This window comes from Berghia stephanieae, chromosome 12 (genome assembly GCF_034508935.2).
Source record: "Berghia stephanieae isolate SIO BIC M18660-M18661 chromosome 12, UCSD_Bste_1.3, whole genome shotgun sequence".
In the NCBI taxonomy this organism is placed as follows: domain Eukaryota; kingdom Metazoa; phylum Mollusca; class Gastropoda; order Nudibranchia; family Aeolidiidae; genus Berghia; species Berghia stephanieae.
In genome coordinates, this window is record NC_088371.1 from 30,900,254 (window position 1) to 30,924,447 (window position 24,194).

The window sequence follows — 24,194 nt, forward strand, 5'->3', positions numbered from 1 at the left end:
ATGTAGTAGTAGTAGTAGTATAGTAGTAGTAGTAGTAGTAGTAGTGTGTATGTCGTAGTAAGTAGTAGTAGTAGTAGTAGTAGTAGTAGTAGAGTAGTAGTATAGTAGTAGTATTAGTAGTAGTGTAGTGTAGTAGTAGTAGTATAGTAGTGTCATCGCCGTCGTCGTAGTAGTAGATAGTAGTAGTAGTAGTAGTAGTAGTAGTAGTAGTAGTAGTAGTAGTAGTATGCGTAGTAGTAGTAGTATATAGTAGTAGTAGTAGTAGTAGTAGTAGTAGTAGTAGTAGTAGTAGTAGTAGTCGCATCGCCGTCGTCGTGAGTAGTAGTAGTAGTAGTAGTAGTAGTAGTATAGTAGTAGTAGTAGTTAGTAGTGTATGGTGTGTAGTAGTAGTAGTAGTTTGTAGTAGTAGTAGTAGTAGTAGTAGTATGTAGTAGTAGTAGTAGTAGTAGTAGTAGTAGTAGGTAGTATAGTAGTAGTATGTAGTAGTAGTAGTAGTAGTAGTAGTAGTAGTAGTAGTAGTAGTAGTAGTAGTAGTAGTAGTAGTAGTAGTAGTAGTAGTAGTAGTAGTAGTAGTAGTGGTCGTCATCGCCGTCGTCGTCGTAGTAGTAGTAGTAGTAGTAGTAGTAGTAGTAGTAGTAGTAGTAGTAGTAGTAGTAGTAGTAGTAGTAGTGGTCGTCATCGCCGTCGTCGTCGTCGTAGTAGTAGTAGTAGTAGTAGTAGTAGTAGTAGTAGTAGTAGTAGTAGTAGTAGTAGTGGTCGTCATCGCCGTCCGTCGTCGTAGTAGTAGTAGTAGTAGTAGGTAGTAGTAGTAGTAGTATAGTAGTGTGCATGAGTAGTAGTAGTGTAGTAGTAGTAGTAGTAGTTAGTAGTAGTAGTAGTAGTAGTAGTAGTAGTAGTAGTGTTAGTAGTAGTAGTAGTAGTATAGTAGTAGTAGTAGTAGTAGTAGTAGTAGTAGTAGTAGTGGGTCATCGCTCCGTGTAGTAGTAGTAGTAGTAGTAGTAGTAGTAGTAGTAGTAGTAGTAGTAGTAGTAGTAGTGTAGTAGTAGTAGTGGTCGTCATCGCCGTCGTCGTCGTGTAGTAGTAGTAGTAGTAGTAGTAGTAGTAGTAGTAGTAGTAGTAGTAGTAGTGTATGTAGTAGTAGTAGGTCGTAGCGTACGTCGTAGTAGTGTAGTAGTAGTAGTATAGTAGTATAGTAGTAGGAGTAGTAGTAATAGTAGTAGTAGTAGTAGTAGTAGTAGTAGTAGTAGTAGTAGTAGTAGTAGTAGTAGTAGTAGTAGTAGTAGTAGTAGTATCACCATGTAGTTTCTGATAGAACAGGACAGGTGAACATACCTTTATTGAAGTCAATTGAAATGATTATTAGCAATTAAGTCAAAGGAAGCATGTAAATACAAGAAAAACACGATTGAGCAACGTAAATTCAAACTCCATACCTAATTATCAAGTCAAATGTTCTATTTCATTTTCAAACCATGAAGTTAGTATTACCCCACATGGATATCTCACAACAGCCTATTCTATCATAATTATAATCATAACTATAATTATAACCAGTACCAATTTTATTGAGCCCGTCATGAAAATTATTCATGTGTAATAGAATGTCATTATTACTACTGTTGCTATAATATGCTGGCATCAGTTGGTGTGTGTGTGTGTGTGTGTGTGTGTGTGTGTGTGTGTGCGTGTGTGTGTGTGTGTGTGTGTGTACAGAAATAGCCCATCCATTGTGTGTCTAACGCGGCAGGTCGTGTTCATCAGTATGTGTGTGAGTGTGTTTGTTCCGACAGGGCGTGAAACAACAAAATAAAAACACAAACACAACCACATGTTACCAAAGCAATAGAAAAACTCAAAGCAATAGAACAGAAACAAAAAAAAAATAAAAAATACAGAGGCCACAAAGTAAGAAGCACATACAAAACACGCAATGACTACACGGAACTGAACGACACAATAGCCAGGATAGAAATCGAATTACACAACAGACGGAAGATAACATTTTTAAAATGAGCTGTTATATAGCGCAATATCCACTAAATGTGCTCAAAGCGCTATACAATGGGTCCCTGGTCAACAGCAACATTTAACATGAAGGACGGGACATAACGCCTATTAGGCGATATTATAATTTTTCGGACAAAGACAACGCTGTTAAGGGCAAGGTACTCATTTTACACCTGAGTACGGTGAGAGAATGTGAGTAAAGAGTCTTTTCCAAGGACTCAAAGATAGACAAAGTCAGAACCACAGACGGGTCAATAACAAAAAACGAGACAAACAACGGTACACAAGCGGCGAAATATCAACAGACATACATGACCACTACACCGATTTCACAACAACAACAAAAAATACTAACAGACGAACAGAATGAACAGCTAGAGACAAAGATCACCCTAGAAGACCTACAGCACCGTTTAGACAACATGAACACGAACACGTCCCCAGGCCCCGATGGCTTAACGGTGGAATTTTTTTTAAGTTTCTTCCCCCTCCTTAAAACAAAACCCTTCTAAAACTAACCAAAGAAATATATAAAGAAGGACAATTAACAAACAGTCAAAACACGTCGTACATTATAATCCTCATACACAAAGAAAGGAACACAACAGGCAGCAAACAATACAGACCCATTTCTTTTCTAATACATACTACAAAATGATAGCCAATACATTAAACAATAAAATCAAAACTTACCTACCCCAACTGAAAGACCAAGAACAAACATGTAGCATCAAAAACAGAACAATAGAGCAACACACAAACTTCATCAGAGACCTTATAGAATATGTAAAACAGACAAACACACATGCATAAATTGTATCCATTGATCAAGAAAAGGCTTTCGATAGTTAGAACATAGCTTCTTACACAAAATACTCGAAAACACCAACATAGGCCCTTATTTCAGAAGATGGATAAAACTACTTTACAACAATTCCTCCAGTTGTGTGATCTTAAACCAAGTAATATCTGACTCCTTCCAAATCGGTCGGTCAGTACGACAGGGTTGCCCTCTCTCGGCTCAACTATACATTTTATGTCTAGAAACTATTAGAAAAAAATTAGGAGAAACCCGAAAATTAAAGGCACCAGAATCCCCGGAAAAGCCAACAAAAAAAAATGCATCGCGTATGCAGATGATACAACCCTGTTTCCTAGAGATATCTTCTTCTTCTAGGTTCCATGCCTGGTCCAGGCTTCGGATACTGCATGAATTATCTCTCTCCATTCCTCCCTGTCTCTTGCTTTTTCAAACAGCTCTTGGATTGTTAGGTTGGTGAAGCCCTTCAGTTGGTCTATGAGTGTTTTTCTTTGTCTCCCCGGGCGCGTTTACCAGGTATTTTTCCACAACTTGTCAGGTATTCATTCTTATCTTTCCTTACTATGTGTCCGAAAAAGGATAGTTGTCGATCCACTATTAAGGGCATTAGTTTCCTTTGTTGGTATGTTTGTTTTAGCACTTCTTCGTTCGTTTTGTGTGCAGTATACGATATTCTCTGCATCCTTCTCAAGCACCACATTTCAAAAGCTTCAATGTTCTTTTGTGTTTCTGCATTTGTAGTCCAGCTTTCGCATCCGTATAACAAGATTGGCCACACGTAGCACTTCAAGACTCGGAATCTAATCCCGAACGACATCTGTTTGTTTTTCAAAATGTTTCCCAGGTCCATGAAGGCCTGTTTGGCTTGAGTTATTCTTGCTCGTATGTCTCGGTTACATCTTCCATCTGTTGTCACTATTGAACCTAGGTATTTAAAACTTTCTACGTTGGTAAGTTGCTCGCCGTGAATCGTTATATTGCAGGTGTTGTTGTTTTCGGGGTTTTTCTGTATTACCATGCATTCCGTTTTGGTGATATTCACTTCCATTCCCTTGGCTTCACTATCTACTACCACTTTGTCAACAATCTTTTGAAGTTGGATTTCTGATGTTGCAATGAGTACCGTATCGTCTGCGTATCTTATATTATTTATGTTGTGACCTCCTACTTTTATTCCCTCCATATTATTTATGCCCCTCATGATTGTTTCTTGGTATAGATTAAACAGATCTGGTGAGGCAACACACCTTGACGGACTCCTTTCTTAATAGGAATGGAATTTCCTGTAGAGTTTCCGATTTTGATAGATGCCTGCTGGGTGTAGTATAATGTTTGCATGAGTCTGAGGTCTTTCTCATCAGCGCCAATGGAGTGCAGTTGTTTTAGTATTTCTTCGTGGCGTACTCTATCAAAAGCTTTTTTGTAGTCGACAAAACAGAGGTATAGTGGGGTCTGAACCTGTATAGCTCTTTCACTTAAAACACGGAGGAGGTATATTGCGTTCCTTGTCCCTCTGTCAGGTTGGAATCCATATTGTTCTTCTGCGATTTCGGGGTTAATCTTATTCCTTAGCCTGTTGATAATTATACGCAACAGTATTTTGTTGATGTGGCTTATTAAACTTATAGTTCTAAAATTTTCGCATCTGACTGCACCTGCTTTCTTTGGTATTGCTATGAAAATAGAGTTACAGAGATCTTCTGGAATTTTCCCAGTATTGTATATATTGTTGAATAATATGTGAAGTTCATCAATTGCTAGATCTCCTAGGCTTTTTAATACCTCTACAGATATTTCATCAGGGCCTGTTGCTTTACCATCCCTCATTCGTTCCATGGCATGTTCAATTTCACTTTTGGTGATGTTTGGTCCGCTTAATGGTTCTTTGAATTTCAGTGGTGGTTCATTTCTATTTGGATCATTGTACAGTTCGCCTATGTATTCTACCCATCGGCTTTCTATATGTTGTTCTTCAAATAGCAGTTCCCCTTGTTTGTTTTGGATACAACTTCCTGCTGCTTTGCTTTTCCTTTTCCCTCATAGTTCTTTTATTCTTTGGTGAGCTTGTTGGGGGTTGGGTTTGTATTCTCTTTCGATTTCGCAGCATTTCCAGTCTAGATAGTTCTCGTGTGCCTCGATGCATTTGGATTTAATGTGGTTGTTCAATGTTAGAGATATGCCTAGCATATATAAAATCTTAGACACTTTCAATAATTTCGGCCTCGCAAGTGGTGCCAAAGTAGATATAAAAAATACCAAAATCATGAATCTCTGACCTGAACCCTGGGAAACTAAAAGAGCCCAGTCCATAAGGTTAACCAACAAACCGAACGTAATGCAACATACCGAAAAATGGGGCATACTGAATCACCAAAACATCTAAATCAAATCACTCTTCGAAGTCAACTAGCCAAACCATAAAGCACCGAACTTAGTTTGGGAATAACTTTGACTTCTATTGGTCCACCTAACTGCACTTCTTTCCTAGAGTCGCACATTCACTACTGTGTGCCAACTCGGCCCCCATGGGCACCGGTCTTCGCCTTGGTGTACTTTACTTCCCAGGTTTCTCACCTACTGTGCCATTTCACATTGGCCACATTCACTCCCATCGGTGTCCACCTCCCATGCCTCGGTTCATTCTTGGTGTCCACTCCCAATAGTCCCGGTTCACTCCCCACTGGTGCCATATCCATGCCCGGTTCACTACCACTGGAGTCCTATCCAGTGAGCCGCGTTCACTTCTTGGTATCGACCAGCTCCCCAAAGTCCCGGGTTCACTCCCCACTGGTGTCCATATCACATAGCCCAATGTTCACTACTCCGGGTCCCTCTTTCCAGGGTGGTTCTCGTTCCACTCCATAGCGGTCATCAGACCTATCACAAGCCCACGTTCACTCTCCCAGTGGTGTCCCACCTATCATAGTCCTATGGTAGCGGGTTCATCCCCATTGGTATCCACCTCTCATAGCCCCGGGTTCACTCCCCACTGGTGTCCATATCACATAGCCCAATGTTCACTCTCCCAGTGGTGTCCCACCTATCATAGTCCTATGTTTACTCCCCACGGTGTCCACCTCTCATTGTCTTGGACTCACTCCACAATGGTGTTCATTTCCCATAGTCCCGGGTTCACTCCCCACTGGTGTCCAAATCCGACGTTTCCAGGTTCAGTCCCTACTGGTGTCCAACTCCCAAAGTCCTGGGTTCACTCCCCACTGGTGTCAGTCTCCCAAAGTCCCGGGTTCACTGCCTCCTGGTGTCTATCTCCTATAGTCCCTTGTTCACTCCCCACTGGTGTCTATATACCATGGCCCCGGGTTCACTAACCAGTGGTGTCCAACTCTCATAGCCCTGTGTCACTCCCCAATAGTGTTCATTTCCCATAGCCCCTACTGGTGGATACCTTCCAAATTCCCGGGTTCACTCCCCACTGGTGTCCATATCCAACGGTTCCAGGTTCACTCCCCACTGGTGTCCACCTCCCAAAGTCTGGGTTCACTTTCCACTGGTGTCCACCTCCCAAAGTCCCGGGTTCACTCCCCAGTGATGTCCACCTCTCATAGCTCTGAGCTCACTTCCCATTAGTTCTGCGTTTATTCAATTGCGGTGTCCACCTCGAATAGTCCCGGATTCACTTCCCACTAGTGTCTAACTCCTATAAGTAGACCTGAGTTCACTCCCCGCTGGTGTCCATATCCCATGGTACTGTGTTCACTTTCCAGTGGTGTACATCTCCATTAGTCCCAGGTTCGTTCCTCACTAGTGTCTACCTCAAAAAGTAGGTTCCAATTGTTGGTGTGTTTTTAAGGGTTTTACGGCGGTTGCAACACAATAAAGTAGGTTCCTACATTCCTCTCTTGTGTCCATATTACGTATATAGTCCCCTGTTGACTCACCACTTGTTTCTACATCTTACAGAATGGCGGGCTCTTATCGATAAAAACATTACTGTGATAAAATTACTGCACAATTGTTTCACTTGTTTCAGTGAAATAAATTGCCTTCCTTCCTTAGAAAAAAAAAAAAAAAAAAATAAATATATATAAAATAAAATATATATATATATATATATATATATATATATATATATATATAATATATATGATATATATATATATATATATATATCAAGGGAGGTAACGACATATAAAATCCTTATCGCAAGATTAACGGAGTAGTATCTCTTTATTAAGGTGCCATTAATACCAGATAGCCCGGTGTGTGGCCAATGACCACACAGGGAATCGGTTTTGTATTAACTAATATTTTTTTAATGAACAATTTTTTCAAAGTCTATTCGATTATTTGTTTAATCAAAACCGAAGAGTTTTTCAAGGGGATCAGATTGCTATTAGTCTTCTGCTACGTGAGATTCTATTTGGCCACTTTTTAAAGTCAAAATTGGTCATGAGGAACTCTGACCATCTGGCTGACATGTGAATTGCACTTCCTTGTCTTGTTTATCAACCCAACAAAAGGAAGTTTTAAAGTTTTTCTTCCTTGTAGAGTCGTTGAGCCTCCCGTTTTGACGCTTTCTCTCATGAAAGTGAAATAATGTCTAGCCCCTAATCGGTATGATATAAAAACACCTTGAATTCTGAATAATATTTTCAGACTACCAGGTAGTTGAGTTTTGAACAGTAAACTGAATGAATTTTCTTTTCGGATTTGTGTTGAGACTAGAGAGACGGACCGTTGGAAATTGGAACCAACATTTTTTGGCACCTTTTATTTAATTTTAATATTGCCCACATGAATTTATATAGAAAATAACTCAACTCCTACCCTCAAAAGCAGTTTAGATTTGAAGATGCATTTGTTTTCTATTTAAAAAATATTCGGAACTACACAATCCTTGATGGATTTCAAAAGTTTCGTAATTTTTATTCCTAGCGATATCTTCGTTGTCAATCAAGTAAGAGTAAGGGATTTCTAAAAAGACCAGTTTTTAAAAAGATTTTATTTGAAAAAGATTCGAAAGAAGTATCACTAGTTATGCAGTCTGATGGATGAAATGGTTTTGCATGATAAGTGCAGTAAATATTGTTGTGCAACATTTGTTTTCTCTCTCTCTCTCTCTCTCTCTCTCTCTCTCTCTCTCTCTCTCTCTCTCTCTCTCTCTCTCTCTCTGTGTCACCCTCTGTTAGGTGGTGGTGGAAGGAGGAAGAGGGTGGGGGAGGAAACTTTAACATTGTTAAGCTTTTTCACCTAATTATTTCTTAAAGATCCCCTATTATTCAGTCAACTTGTCTGCTATGAAACTAGTCTTCTCTAAAATGTACAATAAATAATACTCACTTTCTTCTGTTCCAACAAAAATATTTTCTGTTGACCGGTCAAATTGTTTGTAGCAGACGACAAATTTCTCAAAACAGTCACGTGGCAGCATAAAAACAACACAGGAAGTCTGGGAATGCTTTAATCGGTGTAAACAACAAAATTTTGTACGAAGTCGACTCAACGGATCCGCTAAGGCCGGTATTCTTTAACGTTAACGAAAAATGAAAATGAAAAATCATAAAGTATCTTAGAAAATTGAAAGGTGCTGCTAGTTTTTTTTTTTTTTCAAATCATTTCTCTGTGAAGACATGCTCAAGATGAAGTGGCCTTTAGAATGCGTTGACTCTTAGGTCCCTTTAGCGTTTTATTGTTATTTTGAGTCTCACGTAATTTTGGAATTGCGTATATTTCATTCTCCTTCCTGAGTACTCTACAGTATCAAATAGATTCCTTCCTCCTCCCCCCCTACTGTATGAGCTACCCATGACCCCGTACGGAGAGTCATAGAGTCATGATCTCCCCGACCAGGTGGAGTTGTCATACCAGTAAGGTTGCTGGTTCGGCGCTGCAAAGTTTTTATTCTCTGTTGTCTTCTGGCAGTTTCCTACTCACTTCATTTCTTGTTATCTCAGCTTGATGGTTTACACCTTTGGAGTCCATGACCAGTTTGTTTTTTCCCTTCTCTCTTTCAGTGTCTCCAGGTTTGACTCAACAGTTTTATTTCTTCGATTCAAAGAGAATTACATGCTAGAATACCCCCTTCAACTTTGATTCAACTTTGTTGATTCACCTTTTAAAGAAACAAAATCCAGGAGAAACTCTGCCCGATTCGAAGAGGAACAATGTCAGCTTTCCATGAAGCCATCAAACAGATATTGGCAGGTAATAGATAGAGCGAAGTTGACGTCACTTGGGTCTTTGTTATTGTTTTTTGCCATCCATGCTTATGAGTAAACCGTATTATCCTGACTCTAAACATTTAAGGTTACACATAGTTTTGTGTGTTGGTCCGTTATATTTCCGGATGACAATGTTGTGAGCTTCTTAGCCAATTACATACTATCTATAGACTTTGTCATCAAGCATCGGGGTTATGCTGCTAACACCAGGTAGGGTCTAGACTTTACATATATGTGACCCCATGCCTTTAAACATATTAAATTGGGATTTGGAAAACAGAGAAAATCAGTTTTTAAGTGAAAGTGTTCAAAATGATCAAATTTCAGTTTTTGGCAGTTTCAGAAACTATTATCATTTTTCTACATGAAAACATAGATAACAATGTGAACTTGAATGTAAGCTTCAATTTAATATACAAAAACAGATAAAATGGACATTTCGGGTTCCCCCTTTACCAGCAAAACAAGATGAATGAAATACTACAGATGAATGATATAACATAAAAACATATTAATTTAACATAAATATTGGCGAAAATTTTTATCGTATGTTTATTAAATACTTTATGATTTGTTTATTACCCATATGTGTACTATGCGTTCATGAAGAATGCCCACTTGGATGGAACATTTTTCTTTCATTCTCCCATATTGGGGTTAAGGTGTAAAATGTAAAAACATATTCATGATAAACGACCTTCATGTCATTGTGTTGTTCCTTTTTTCACTCGCTATTATTGGGGAGGCTCCATGAATACATTTCCTCCTTTCTCTTTCCTATAATTGTGTGGACAGTTATTTGTATTAGGGAAACTGTGAAATTTGGAAAAATATCCTTTTTTTGAATGTGCATATTGTATATGTTTATCGAGTGCAAGAAAAATAACTGGCAATGTTTAGAAGCCTATTGCAGCCAGACTATAAATGATGCAAGTCTGACATTTTAGAATAATGAATGCCATTTGTTGAAATTTTTGAGGAAAATATTTTGGAAAATGTCAACTCTACGATTGTTTTAATAAATGCGCTGCATACTTTCGATATCCTGATTTTTATATGACTTTGGTATAACCATCATATTTTCTTAATTAGTACAGGATTTTTGATTAAACTTGGCAAGTATTAACTTGTGGTCTTGTTCTTGTTTGTAAATTTTCAAGTGTTTCTGATTTCTGCTTCATTTTGAACATTGTCATTCTTTTTTCCATTTTTTTCTTGCATCTTATATATCTGTATATTTTGCTTTTTCCTCAGATGTGAACCGGTTCCTTAATTCCACCTTGAGAGATGAGAATTTGAGCAAATCAGCACAAAAAGGTCGGGCCAAGATACTGGAATCCCTTCAGAAATTGTATGAGGAATTTGAGGTGTTAAATCCCGGAATTGATGAAGGCAGCTCCAACAGTTCTAAGGGTATGTCAAGTTTAAATATTTTCTTATGCAGGTGGAGTCCATGAAAAATAACAAAACAAAACCCTCAAAGTCTCTATCTCTCTCTCTCTCTCTCTCTCTCTCTCTCTCTCTCTCTCTCTCTCTCTCTCTCTCTCTCTCTCTCTCTCCCTCTCTCTCTATCTATCTGTCTCTCTCTATATCTATCTCTTTCTCTCTCTCTCTATCTATCTCTTTCTCTCTCTCTCTTTCTCTATCTCTCTCTCTCTCCCTCTCTCTCCCTCTCTCTCTCCTCTCTCCTCTCTCTCCTCTCTCTCTCTCCCTCTCTCTCTCTCTCCTCTCTCTTCTCTCTCTCTCTCTCCTCTCTCTCTATCTGTCTCTCTCTCTATATCTATCTCTTTCTCTCTCTCTCTCTCTCTCTATCTCTCTTTCTCTCTCTCTCTCTCTCTCTCTCTCGCTCTCTCTTTTTTTTTTTTTAATGTTTTCAAATCTCTATCTATATTATGATTATCATAACAAGAAATGTCCTGAATGCGATCAGGAGTATAAATTAATTGAATGCAAAGAAAAGTACAGCCTTTAAATAATAATAATAATAATAATTATTATTATTATTATTATTATTATTATTATTATTATTATTATTATTATTATTATTATTATTATTATTATTATTATTATTATTGTTATTGTTATTACCATTATTATTATTATTATTATTATTATTTTTTTTTTTTTTTTATCATTATCCTTAGTCAGACATCATTTATACATGTCGCCCTTAGTTTTAACCAATATGATTCCTAGTCCAATGCATGCACAATGCTTAATATATTTCTAATTGTTATACAGAAATATGGAAATATATCCAGCTCCTTAATTTATATTATTTTGCAGCAATTGTTTTTTTTTTCTTTTTTTTTTTTGATCACACAGATGAGTCAAGGTTTACGAGTGGCAGCACACACAGTCATGGGAGTCATGGCAGCGAAGAGGATGGATCTGTTGACAGTAAGTTTCATGTTTGTTGTCCATGATCTTTTATTCAATTCAATGTTTTGTTTATTCATCGTAACAACGCCACTAACACATTATCTCATTCATCTCTCGTGTTTCATTCATCCTTTTTTGTTGATAAAGAGGAAACCCGAAACGTTCATTTGATCTGCTTTTTGTAATAAAATTGAAGCTTACATTCAATTTCATATTATTTAAATTATTTTTTGATTGAATCACAACAAATTCAGAAGAGAAAAAAGATTGAGATAGCAGCGTAAACTTATTTAATTTAAGTCTAGTGGTCCAAATTGCCATTGGTCTCATTTTCGTAATGGTAAAAAAAAAAAAATCCAAACCAACTCAAAATATTCACTATATATATCTTAGCTGGTAAGTATAACCATGATTTATAGTTTTTATATAGATGAAAACTTCTCACATTAAAAATGGAAATTTGGGTATGTGAATGTTGCTTCAATACCCTAGGTCTTTTTGTTTTGCTTCTTTAAAATCTTTTTTTTTTCTGACCTAAGATCAGATAGACCAATTTTCTCACCTAATCACTATTTTTTTTTAAATTTCTGTTGACACCTTGTTTTAGAGATGATGAAAATAAATATACAAATATTTTCAGTTTAAAACAGAGATCAAGAAATAAGAAGTCTTTTTTTTGTTTGTTTCTTTATTTACATATTTAAAATTCCTTTTCCAGACATCCCATACACCACCGTGAAAGCTCTAGTTGAACCTACCAAGCTGGGATATTTACAGAAGAAGCCCACTGGTATGTTCTGATGCTATCTTTTTTTGACAATTATGATCAGAAAAACGATTAACAGTAAAATTACTGAAATCGTATGTATGCTTGGCGGGTTCAAGTTGTTAATAATATAATTCACACTTCACCTCTCTTACATATTACCACTAAGATATCAAACTATTATTTTTGGACGACTTTCAATGGTTTAGGTTTTCTTTATAACCTTTTTGTTTTGTGAGATGGCAAGCATAACGAAAAACGAAAAAAAATTTCAAGGACAAGAAATCTAAGGAAACAAAGAACTTATTAGTTCGAGTTCTGGAGTGGTAGAAATGTGTCTGCTCTGGTTTTTAGGGTTGTTGTACCCCTGTCCCGTAAGCCCATTGGAATATATATTTTTTTCACAAATCCATCCATTCCTATTTGAGAATAGTCAGAGATTCCCCTAATGTAAATTAGGGGTAGTCCAAAAATAGTGTACACATACTGTTAAACGCTTTCAGTGACATCTATATTTATGTAATATGTATTTGCTTATAAATAATCGTTTTTTATGTGTCAGCGATGTGTTTCACATCATTGTTATAGTTTCTGTGTTGACAATATCAGAACATAGGAATACTAGGCCAGAGATAAATCAAACCCTGCCTCTAAGGAATTTATCTGCACTGAGTCTACTAATTAACTTAGTGCGGCTATGTGGTCTTGTGGTATGACACTCGCTTTCGGATCGGAAGGTCCTGGGTTTGAGCCTCGCTCAGCGCATAGTTGAGTCCTTGGAAAACGCTCTTTACTCCAATTCTCTCACTGTACTTAGGTGTAAAATGAGTACCTGGCCTTTGACAGCGTTGTCTCTGTCAGAAAAAAAATGAAATATCACCTAACCGGCGTCATGTTTCGTTCTACATGTTACGTGTCGCTGTTGGTCAGAGACCCCTTGTTAAGCGCTTTGAGCACATTTAGTGGATATTGCACTGTGTAAAAGCTCAATATTTATATTTATTAAACTTAAATATTTTGATGCATTCATGAATTGTACTCACTTTATCGTATTTCAGATTTGCTGGAAAAGTTTTCCAAGCAGAAAAAGTACTGTGTCATCCACAAAAATATCATGTACTGGTTCAAGAAACACAACGACAAAAAACATCAGGGTGCCATCTTTCTTACAGGTTGGTATGATGTTGATTTACTGTGCCAAAATAACTTTTTTTTTAAATTTTAATTGCACTTTGATTTGGTGTTAATATAATGGTCGTCAATATAGACATTTTAAGTCTCAATTTCATCTCACAACATTTTGTGAGTAGATCACGTCAAAACCACAACATCAATTTTGTTTACATAGCAGATACATTTGATTGTCTCTTGTCTGCCAAATTGAAGTATAGATTAATATTATGCTCTTGACAAAGAATTTTTTTTTTTCAATCACTAACAGGCAAATTTTATGGCAAACTGGGCAGGTCTGATCCACCCATCTGGCAATGTAGGCTGCAATTGATTTTTGTTTACAAAATTTGGGGCACCTAGTGGCCATGTTGCATACTAAAAGTAGTTTATCCAAAAATGTAGTCATGCTGCATCCCATTGTAACCATTAGCTCCATTCAACGTGAATGAAAATCAGAGAACTTTGTTCAACAGCCCATTCATGCGAACATGAGAGAGTTAAGGCAAACTGTGCAGTAAATTGTCACACAAAATAATCCAGTTCAACATGATGCATCGTCTGAATATTTCTAACTTCCCTTTACATTCAGGACTGATTGAATTGCTGGTTCTATTATTTGGTCCTGTACAATAGGCTAAGATAGATTAGTGGCAATGTAGAATGCTCATTTCAAGATTCAGAAACTGGGTTAAACTCCTTTGGTAGAGTCTTTGATCTTTCCTTGTGGACCAAGAAGTTCAAGTCTTGCTGTCTCTTCTTTAGCTTTTTATTCCTTTTGATGCAGTTCTCTGTAATGGTTCTAGGATCAAACTTTTTAGTTTTGCTGACTTGGATTTCTCACTACATGTGTCACTATCATATTGATACAGTGCACCTTCATTACAACAAAGTCGACACTACTGGAGGGTAATGATTGTTATAAACCAGGTTTTATGGAATCCAACGTTTCATTTTTTACATTAATAAACAAACTTGTAAGTACTTAAAGTTGGTAAAAAGAAAAGTAAATGGATTACCCTCTTCTCTCTCCTCCTCCCCCCTCCCTCTGCCACATTCCCCACAGCAAACACCTTGACATGACACTTGTAACTTACAATTTTAAAAAATAATTTTTATTAAAAAAAATAAAATTCCCTTTATTCATCCCATAGGGGAAATTTGTCTTTAGGGTCTATTCCAGGGGAAGACTGGAATAACTCAGGCATCAGCCGCAGTGCAGTGCCGCAAATTGAGCTAGGGCGAGGTGACTTGTTTAAGGCCACACAGCGCAGCGGCGGGTGATCGAACTCGGTACCTTTCGGGTACGAAGCAAAGACCGTACCGCTGAGCCACGCTGCCCCCTTTTTAAAAGAATATTTACCCGTAACCCCTCATTGAAATGGTTAATGGGATAAGATCAGGTAATGATTAAGATTAGTTGGTCAACCCCCCACCTTTACCCCATTTGTCTTCATATCTTGCCATTCGTCATTCCTAATGATACATACGCAACATGCCACAAAGCAAGCAGCAACACAAAAATAAACAAAATCGTCCCATGGCGATGTGACTGTGAGTGTTGTTGTCGCTGATTTGGAGTCACATCACAGCTTGCAATACACTTGCGCCACTGTGTATTTATTTGCAGGTGTGATGACAATCCAAATTTTTTTGGGCTCATTGTTGTAATGGAAAATACTCTCAAACTAATGCGAAATAGCGTCCATCACAACAATGTTAAATCAAGCCCATAATTGCATTCGTTAATCAGACCTTCAGACATGTCCACATGGTCTCACACATGCCCTGAATGTTGGTGCATTATAATATAAAAGTTTTCTACCAGACATTGGCGGTGAATGATAAATAAAGCTCACCGAGATCGGTAAGTGATGTAAGATACTTTTAATGCTAGTTTTTGTCTCCTCTCAGCTTGCTGTTAAGATAAAAAATGGCATCATCTTGTGTGATCAACATTCCAAAAATCAAGTTTCCATTAATTCTCCTTACCGATCATTTTACAATATTTTCCTAAAATGGCAGGCTTATCCAGCAGAAAAATTGTTTTTTTAAAACTCAAACAAGCTCTCTACAAAACAACTTTATGTTCTTATAAATTAAACAAAGATCATTCTTCAAAGTTTGTGATGTACAAAATAAATCTGAATGAAAAAAATGTATATTGTGTCGTAACAAATGTGACGATTTTGCTGCAGGTGGTAAGAAGGGAGTTAAAGACAAACATATTATTTATACTTTTCCAATTTGAATACCCCTTCTCTACTTATGTTCTTTTCCTTGTTGACCACAAAGATTTTGTCCTGCTATACTTAACATTGCTGTTAATTCGTTAATTTTTTAAATTTGATTTTCTTTTCGTTATTTTTAAAAGGCTATGAATTCAAAGACTTGACCCAAAACGACAAGGAGTTTGTCTTTGAACTGGCGTCAAGCAAGAAAAAATGTCTTCAGGTAGGCCATGCTGTGTTACAGAGGTTTATTTCATGTTTAAATTTGAATTTAAGAGTCACGGCTTGATTCAAAACCCATAACATTGTGACAGGTTCTTTTGTTGTATTTTTTAAAAAGTCAAACCTGTCTGTATCATCATTCAAGAATGGTTGTTATAGCACACCTCCAAATGCACATTTGAATTCAGTATTTAACACACATTTTCTTATAGTCAAATTTTAACGAAATCAGATTTTATCAATTTGATTCTGACTTTTTTTTTTAATCTGGAGGGAAATTGTTAAAACCAGGAGAGAGAATCTCCTGCTAAGATGCTGTTTACCATCCGCCTTTCTTCAGTCATATTAGCCTAAATTAAGATTGACCAGGCACTTTCTCCCAACCACAATATCATCTTTACCATCTCCACTTGTGCTGTGAAGTGGTGACTGATAAAGAGTAGTTGACTGTATTTTCTACCTATCGCCTGCCTTCCTAACAATCTCTTTAAAACTTCCTTTGATCTTATTTATTGCTATTATCAAATTACAAAGTAATTATAGACGTTTTTGGGCGTAAAATTTGCCCTATATTCGTTTTGCATTACCACATCAACCACGACAAACAAATAAGTTGTATATTTTATAAATCAGTCAAGGGTGTTTACTTGGGCAATTTGTAATGTAATGAAAATTTTGTTCCCTTTGGTCTTCTCGAGCAATACATACAACCTTGTGAACCATTTTACCCATGATAAATTAATGTGCTATTGTGTGACATGAATATATATTTTATTATCTTTTTTTCCCCCCCCCCTCACTTCTGCTACCAGTTTCAAGCAGACAGCAAGGAAGATCTGGAGGAATGGAGGAAAGCTGTGGAAATAGGCATCAAGTTTGTAGAACCAATAGAGGATATAGTTGAGGAAGGAGATAGTGGAGGTGGGTCCTAAAAAACGTTATATTTCATTGAGCATTAACTCTGGAATGTGGTGGGGGTGGGAGGGGCATTTTGGCTTTGTCCAACAATCTTGTATAGGCACGTAAAGAATAAATTGATACACTCGAACACAGTCTTTCCGAACTCATTTGAACGTCCGAAATGTTTTTTTAATTATTCTTTGTTTTCATTCCATTCTTTCCTCGAACTAATTTTTACCCTGAACATTGTTTCTTCAAACTAATTTCACCCAGCCAGTATAAACAAAATAAAATTAATTAAAATTATTGTGTTTTTTAATGAGTCCGGTTTCAACCACTGATGATTTACTGTGACATTGACAGATACGTTTGTGTGGATCTAGCTACATTGCAGGTATGTGTATACAGTATGATGCACATACAGACACACACAGACACTCATACTCCATTGCCATTTCGCATAACTGACACCTCTCTGCTTATTCTTATCACTTCGCCATTTGATCTAATTTGAATGCCATGTGCAATATTTTGATAATGGTTGGTTTCAACCGTAAATGAGTGTTGTGATACAACAACCCCCCCCCCCCCCCCACACACACACACACCAACCCCTTGTAACATGTCAGGTATAAAGTTATCTTCCTCAATATATCAATCAAGTCTTGAGGCTATTTGTCTCAGGGTCTATTCCAAGGGACATCTGGAATAACTGTGTCAGCCACAGCATAGTGCCGCAAATTGAACTAGGAAGTGGTGGCTTGTCGAAGGCTGCAAAATGAGATGGATGTTTTAATAAGGTATCTTTCGGGTAGGATGCAAAGAATGTACTTATGTGCACTGCCCCCACCCTCCCATCAAGTCGTTATGCGATGCCCTGTTTTTTTGCATGTCTTGTGAAGTTTGAGGAAACCATGCTGGAGCGTATACATATTTTTAAATAATAGATTCCTAAACCCCTCTGTTATTCTTGGGTTTTACACATTACAATAATATCTCTTTAAAGTATGTCAAAACTTTTTTCATCACCACTTTTCAATAAGGTCCCTATTCCTTGATACGTGATGTCAGTTCTCAAAATATTCATGTTAGCCCATCATTATGGGGCTAATGAAGGATGCATTCTTATTCAAAGCAAATAGACTGACACCATTAGTGTTTTTTTATTTTGTTGTATTTGTTCTTCCACATAATATCACATTACAGAATACTTTGTTATAAACTATTGATATCAATAAGCCAATGCGCGGAATTTCAAGCTTTTATTAATGGCTCAAAAGGCATTTTTGTATTGCAACTGATTATTTCATTCCGTATTTTAATAATACTTTGCAGGGAGAATAATTTCTTATGACTATGATTGTAATTTTACAAATTTTAGCTACCTTTTTAAAATAAAATTTTATGCCCCTATTTCATTTATTAATATTTCCCTGTACGATCTGCCGTTAACCTTGTTATAAAATGGGATAACGAAATAGACGCAATATAGGCAAGCAGTCTGCGGGAAATATGTCAATGAATTTGCTATTTCACTTTACGATATATTTAGACTGCTGGAAGGAAGAAAAATGCAGATGAGTCGCTCGATAATATAGCTCTGTACTTTGTGGTTCAGAAATCCTGTAAAAGAAAGCACTGTATGTGAGTTTAAAAAGGCCATTATTTTTTCAAACAAATCTTTTTGGAGGAAATAAAATTTAATTGATAAAATGAATAGATAAACAAATAGAAATGGTGGATAGATAGAAAGAAAGAAGGGATTTTGGGTTATCTGTGGTCCTTAGATTAGCACTTTTGGAATTTTAAAAGTTTCAAATAACAAAAAGAAAAACCAATTACTATTTTGAATTTATTTTGGTTTATTATTTCTCTTTTGGTTGAGATGTTTTTGGATTAACATAAGATTTCACTGAATTCTATTCATAATGTTTATTTTATACTCCCATTGCAGAGGAATATGAACCTATTGATGAGGTGGCTCAAGCAGTTCGAAATAAACAAGCAGCTTCCAACTCCTCTACCACCAATACAATCTCAGCTACCAAACCCCCCACCCTCCCAAGCAAAACAGCACCTCTACCGGCGACACCACAATCACCACCACCCCAAGAAGAGTATGCAGATGGATTTTCAATGCCTATTGAAATTGCCAAAGCTGAAGGAGATAAAAAGCCAGCTGCTAATACTGCTATCAACTCGCCTGTTGTTAATAATCCACCTGTTCTGATTGGAGAAGATTTTGAGCAAGAGGATGACAATTTGATCTATGAATTCGTCGAATCGCCACCTCTTCCAACAAGTAAGACAGATAGCTCAGCAAACCAAACAGTTGACGTCAAAGGATCATCTGTGCCAGACATCCCACCACCAAGACCCCTGCCTGCCCAACCTTTACCACCACCACCATCATCATCAATGTCATTAGAAGAACCACCACCTTTACCCAGTAGAGGAGCAAATCTACCGCTTCCACCACGATCACCGCTACCAGAACCACCAATTTCGGCTTCTACTCCTCCAAAATCACTTCAAGCACAAAAGACGATTTCTCCAAATTTAGATATCAATGTTAAAACAGCAGAAATGTTGGCAGAAGATTATGAGAATTTCTTTTATGGACTATTTACCTGTATTGGTGACTCCAACAATGAGCTGAGTTTTGACAGGGGTGATGTCATCCACATTTTGAATCGTGACCTTGACCCTGAGAACTGGTGGATTGGGGAAAGTTATGGAAAAGTAGGATTGGTTCCCAAGGAGTTTTTGACCCCAGTCTATGAAATGCTTGCTTGAATTGCAGAGTTTTTGTGTTGTTGTTACTGTTAATAATAATAATAATAACGATACTTAAATTTCTACTTATATTTATACAGCACCTCCTCTCAAAACCTAGCAACTCCTTTACATCACATAGATACTTTCCAAATGTTATTACACGCTTAACACACTCAAACACAAACACAACCCACACTTGTGCAAGGGCATAGATACAGCAAAGATGTGCTGTGAGAATAGGCTGGTACAAGAAGAAAAAAAATGCTGTGAAACTGTCCTATTAAACTAAGACGATTAAATATAATAAATCCTCTGAGAAGAGAAATGACTTCAGACTTTTCGTAAAAACCACATCACGGCTTGAGAATTGAACAGATTAAATATTTGGGTCAGTTTTGGCAAATGAATTATCACTGAAAGATTTTGTTTTAGGTATAGATAGCAGTTGGAGATCTTACGATCTCAGCTCTCTTGTTGCTTCGTATTCTTTAATATATGCTTGGGCAGTTATGAGCAAAACATAAAACAAAAAAAGAGCAATTTTGTATTCAATTCTGGTATGAAATGGGAACCAACGAAGAGCGGAGCATAATATTAATATCAGTAGCACTGTCGAATTTTGATTTTCCTAACACCAATCTGACCACCTTGTTTTGAACTCTCTGAAGTTTATTTATCTTCACATCTGGAAGGTCGATAAGCAAAGAATTAAAGTAATCCAGACTGACTAAGATCAATGATAATTCTGTTTTGAGTTTGTCCAAAGGTTAAAATGATTTGAAATTCGTCTGATATAAAAATGTTATAAAGTTGTGTCGTATATGTGGTGATTTATACTATGGGAACTGATGATATCTTTGGTTGTTGGTATTTTGGTGCTGTACTGTCTGAAGATGCAACTCCTAGAACAAGAAAATGAATGTGCCATTGTTGCATCATGGTTAAACGTAACAGTGACTGACAGGAGCATCATGTGATCCAGCTGGTATAGCCCTCTGGATCAACAAGACGCACAAGCCACCACACCATGACAAGGAATTTTGAGATATGGCGGTTCGAATTATTTATTATTGAAGTTTTTTTGGGGTTTTATTTTTTTTTTTTCACTTTTGGAAAAAAGTTCTTAAAGTGGTCTAAAGCATTATTAGAGACTGTGCATGCATTTGTATTGTAGAATTACATTAGTATGAGGATTGATTCTTTATATTGCTGTTGAATGACAAAGTGGTTTGCGGGTGGTTGGATGGGAGCATCACCCTTGAATCATATACCTATGATGTTCGCATGGGTGTACGATCCGATAGTGGTGTCGTTTCTTCTTCTCTTTTACTAGCCTATCCTGCTTCTTTGGTTTGTGATTGTATTTTTGACAGGGGATATTTTTTTTCTCTGTAAATCTTTTGCCTGTTTGTTCTTGGTTATTTATAATTTAGCTTATGATATCTTAAGGTTATGATTTTGATTGACATTTGTACTATTTTTGTTAGATTGCTTGTTTTTTTGTTTCAGCGGTCTCTCAGATAACCTCAATTGTGTTGGAAGAGACCTAAAGCAACAAACAAACAAGTGGTTTATCAATGTATTTAGATTAATTGTTTCTGACTTAACTAGACTTCACTAAAATATAAAAATGTTTATAATCATATGCTACATAATCCACATTTGTTGTTTTTGGGTTTTTTTTTTTTTTTTTGCTTTGCGTTTGGATGATAAGTAAGAAATTAGCCACTTTTGAGAGAGTAAAAAGTCACGTGATCAGTGCCAAACTCAGGATCCAATTGGCCAGACGGAGGGTGTCATCATGTCAATTGGATCCTGAATCTGGCACTGACCCCGTGACTTTTTATCCTCTGTTTTCATCTGGCTCTTCTCCATACCATATTTTTCTCATCATTATTGATACAAGTGGCCGCCCCACACATTAAAAAAATTTTTTATTCAACCCACTTTTGATCTTGTTTATATTTAATTTTCATGTTCTTTTTAAGTGGTGTAAAAAGTATGAAAATAACCTGTCCAATCAACCATGTAATTAATTTCCAATTTGTAGAAATTTTCTATACAGAATGTAAATTTTGACCTCAGGAATGAAGTACAGTACTCGCTGGATTCTATCATGCTTGAGCTGAGTGACTGGACTGTACTCACATAATAAGTCATGAATGTGTTCCATGAGCATTGGAAATTGGCATGCTTTGATTCTAGCACGCTTTTTGGCTTTTCACGAGAGCATGCTAGAATCCAGGGAGTACAAGGTATATTTATTGTAATTTTGAAAATGATACCCTCGAAAAAAGTTCTTTTTTAGCTTCGTTCTTTTCAAAATTTTTATTTTAAAAATGAATAGACAATCATTGTTTCACAATAATTTTTTATAATTATTAATCAAAAAGTGCTCTCTAAAAATTACAAATAAATGTCTCATATCTATTGATTTTTAAAAACTTTTATCGAAATATGGTGCTCTCTATAAATTATATTCATGCTATGTATGTAGTTAAAAATACTCACAACATCCGCCATCCAAATTTAACATACTAACACACAAAACTGTGTGTAGCCTTTAACATTTAGTCTGATTGATATAATTTACTGAGAACTTATCACTAACTGGCTGTCTAAGAATAATAATAAAGTTGAGTGAAGTCTACTTCGTTCCTTCTATATAGTTACATGCCATGATTTAGATGATTTCTTAAAAATTGAATTTGAATCTGTAGTCTAATTGTGAGTAAAACTCAAGCAACCAAGAGACAAAGACTGTAAAACCTGTCCCCATCTAATAAATACAACAGTTTATCAGTTAATGATTATCAACCATAGTTTATATCAACTATAAGTTTATCCGTAAAACCGTCTTTCCAATTCTAATTTTTTAAAGATTTAGTGATGGCAACTTTATTTAAATTTGAATTTGAACTGCTGTCAATGATTTGGATGTGAATGATGTTGATATAAATATTGTATGAATAAAAAAAATACATTGTAATGAAATCAGTGTGACAATAAAAATGTGTATCATTATTTAGCTCATGGATTAAACGTGCGAGGCACTGTTTCGCTCATTCACTTCTTTGGCTGGGGTCTTTTGACCTCCCATGGTGGGCAGGAGGTCACTTGCTGTATCTTATATCCCCCTATTTCTGATTTCCGAGTTGCTTTCTGTCTTTGTTTTGGAATGGGATCACTTGGTTTTGTCCTTGGTTTGAAACTGGACACAGTATTAGTTTTGGGAGATGATTTTATTTTCCTTGTATGTCATCTCTCTATGTAAAGTTATGGTTTTTGTTTGAATATTATTGGTTTATAAAACATTTGAGCGTTTTCCTCTTATCGGGATCCTGTGCTTATGTCTAGATGAGACTTTTAGGTGATCTCAAACTAACTGGGTGGGGTTCCTTACCTCCCATAGTGGGCAGGGAGGCACTTACTTTGTCTTCTATCCCCCTATATCTGTTTTCCAACATGCTTTCTGTCTTTGTCTTGGAATGAGATTACTTGGTTTTGTCCAAGCCCTGGCCGGATACCCTAGCTGGGAGGGAAACAGTCAAATGTATAGTTAGAGTTTTGAGAGATGATATTTTTTTCCTTGTAAATAATCTCTCTGTTATGCACTGTATTGTTTACATATATATGATTTGTAAGCATTCGAGTGTATCCCTCTTAGTTGGGACCTGTGCTTGTGTCTGGATGAGACACTTTTAGCCTCTGGGTGGGGATCCTGACCTCCCATAGCGGGCAGGGAGGTACATACTGTGTCTTCTATCCCCTTATATCTGTTTTCCAACTTGCTTTCTGTCTTTGTCTTGGAGTGAGATTGCTTGGTTTTGTCCTAACCTTGGTCGGAGTCCTTGGTTGAGAGGGAAACAGTCGAATGTATAGTTATTGCTTTGGGAGATTATATTTTTTTCCTTGTAAATCATCTCTATGTTATGTACTGTACATGTTTTATTTACATGTTATATTTGATTTGTTAACATTTGGGTGTATTCCTCTTAGTGGGGACCTGTGCTTGTGTCTGGATGAGACTTTTAGGTGATCTCAACCTAAGTACTTTGATGGTGTGCTCTTGGAATCTACATCCGTTTCCTATTTGAACAAATTCCCCTTTTACCTTTACTGGGGTGCTTTAATTGAATTCTATAACTTTTTACTATCCCATTTCTTCCTTTTTACTGGCGCTGATATGACCTTAATGTGTTGCAAGCGCCGTAAAACCCTCAAAAACAAAAACAAAACACTTTTAGCCGATCTCAAACTAAGTACTTTGATAGTGTGCTCTTGGAATCTACATCTGTTTCCTATTTGAACCAATTCCCCTTTGTCTTACCTTTTCTTGGTAATTCTAGAACTTTATACTGTCCCATTTTCTCCCTTTTTACTGGCGCTGATATGACCTTAATGTGTGGTAAGCACTGTAAAACCCTTAAAAACAAAAACAAACAACTCCCCTAGTTCTACGCCTATGGTTGAAGTTGAAAACTTAATTTCATTTTCGGGCTGAGTGTGCTCGGGTATCATGCTCCCTTCTGTAACTCTCCTTTGCTCACCCTTCCAAGCTAGTGGAGGGAAGGACAACCCTGTAATTCAAGCGACAATCATCTGTCTGGCTACTCAGGTTCACACATCTAGGTGGAGACGATATTCAATAACCTTCAACTTTTCCACTTTAACTTTAGTGATTTTCCCTCCTTTTGCTACAAATCCTGACTTCAGCAAGACTCCGTAACTTGGCA

At 36.8% G+C, this 24,194-nt stretch overlaps 2 protein-coding genes across 3 annotated transcripts in view; one reads left to right on the forward strand and one right to left on the reverse strand.

Moving 5' to 3' along the window:
• LOC144957924 (glycerophosphocholine cholinephosphodiesterase ENPP6-like) overlaps window positions 1-1,521 on the reverse strand; it is a 34,814-nt gene extending 33,293 nt beyond the window's left edge. Inside the window, exon 1 of one of the 2 annotated variants that reach the window (XM_078889481.1) lies at window positions 1,434-1,521. The gene's annotated coding sequence lies outside the window, so the exon portion shown is untranslated. Of the gene's footprint in view, window positions 1-1,332 lie in introns of both variants that reach the window. The other variant, XM_078889480.1, reaches the window with a different exon arrangement.
• Window positions 1,522-7,261: 5,740 nt separating this feature from the next.
• LOC144957894 (src kinase-associated phosphoprotein 2-like) lies at window positions 7,262-22,452 on the forward strand. The gene is made up of 9 exons (XM_078889421.1): window positions 7,262-7,402; window positions 8,803-8,992; window positions 10,264-10,422; window positions 11,335-11,409; window positions 12,110-12,181; window positions 13,216-13,329; window positions 15,702-15,781; window positions 16,593-16,701; window positions 18,635-22,452. The coding sequence occupies exons 2-9, from the start codon at window positions 8,953-8,955 to the stop codon at window positions 19,474-19,476; spliced, it is 1,491 nt and encodes a 496-aa protein (XP_078745547.1). The 5' UTR covers window positions 7,262-7,402; window positions 8,803-8,952; the 3' UTR covers window positions 19,477-22,452.
• Window positions 22,453-24,194: the final 1,742 nt, after the last annotated feature.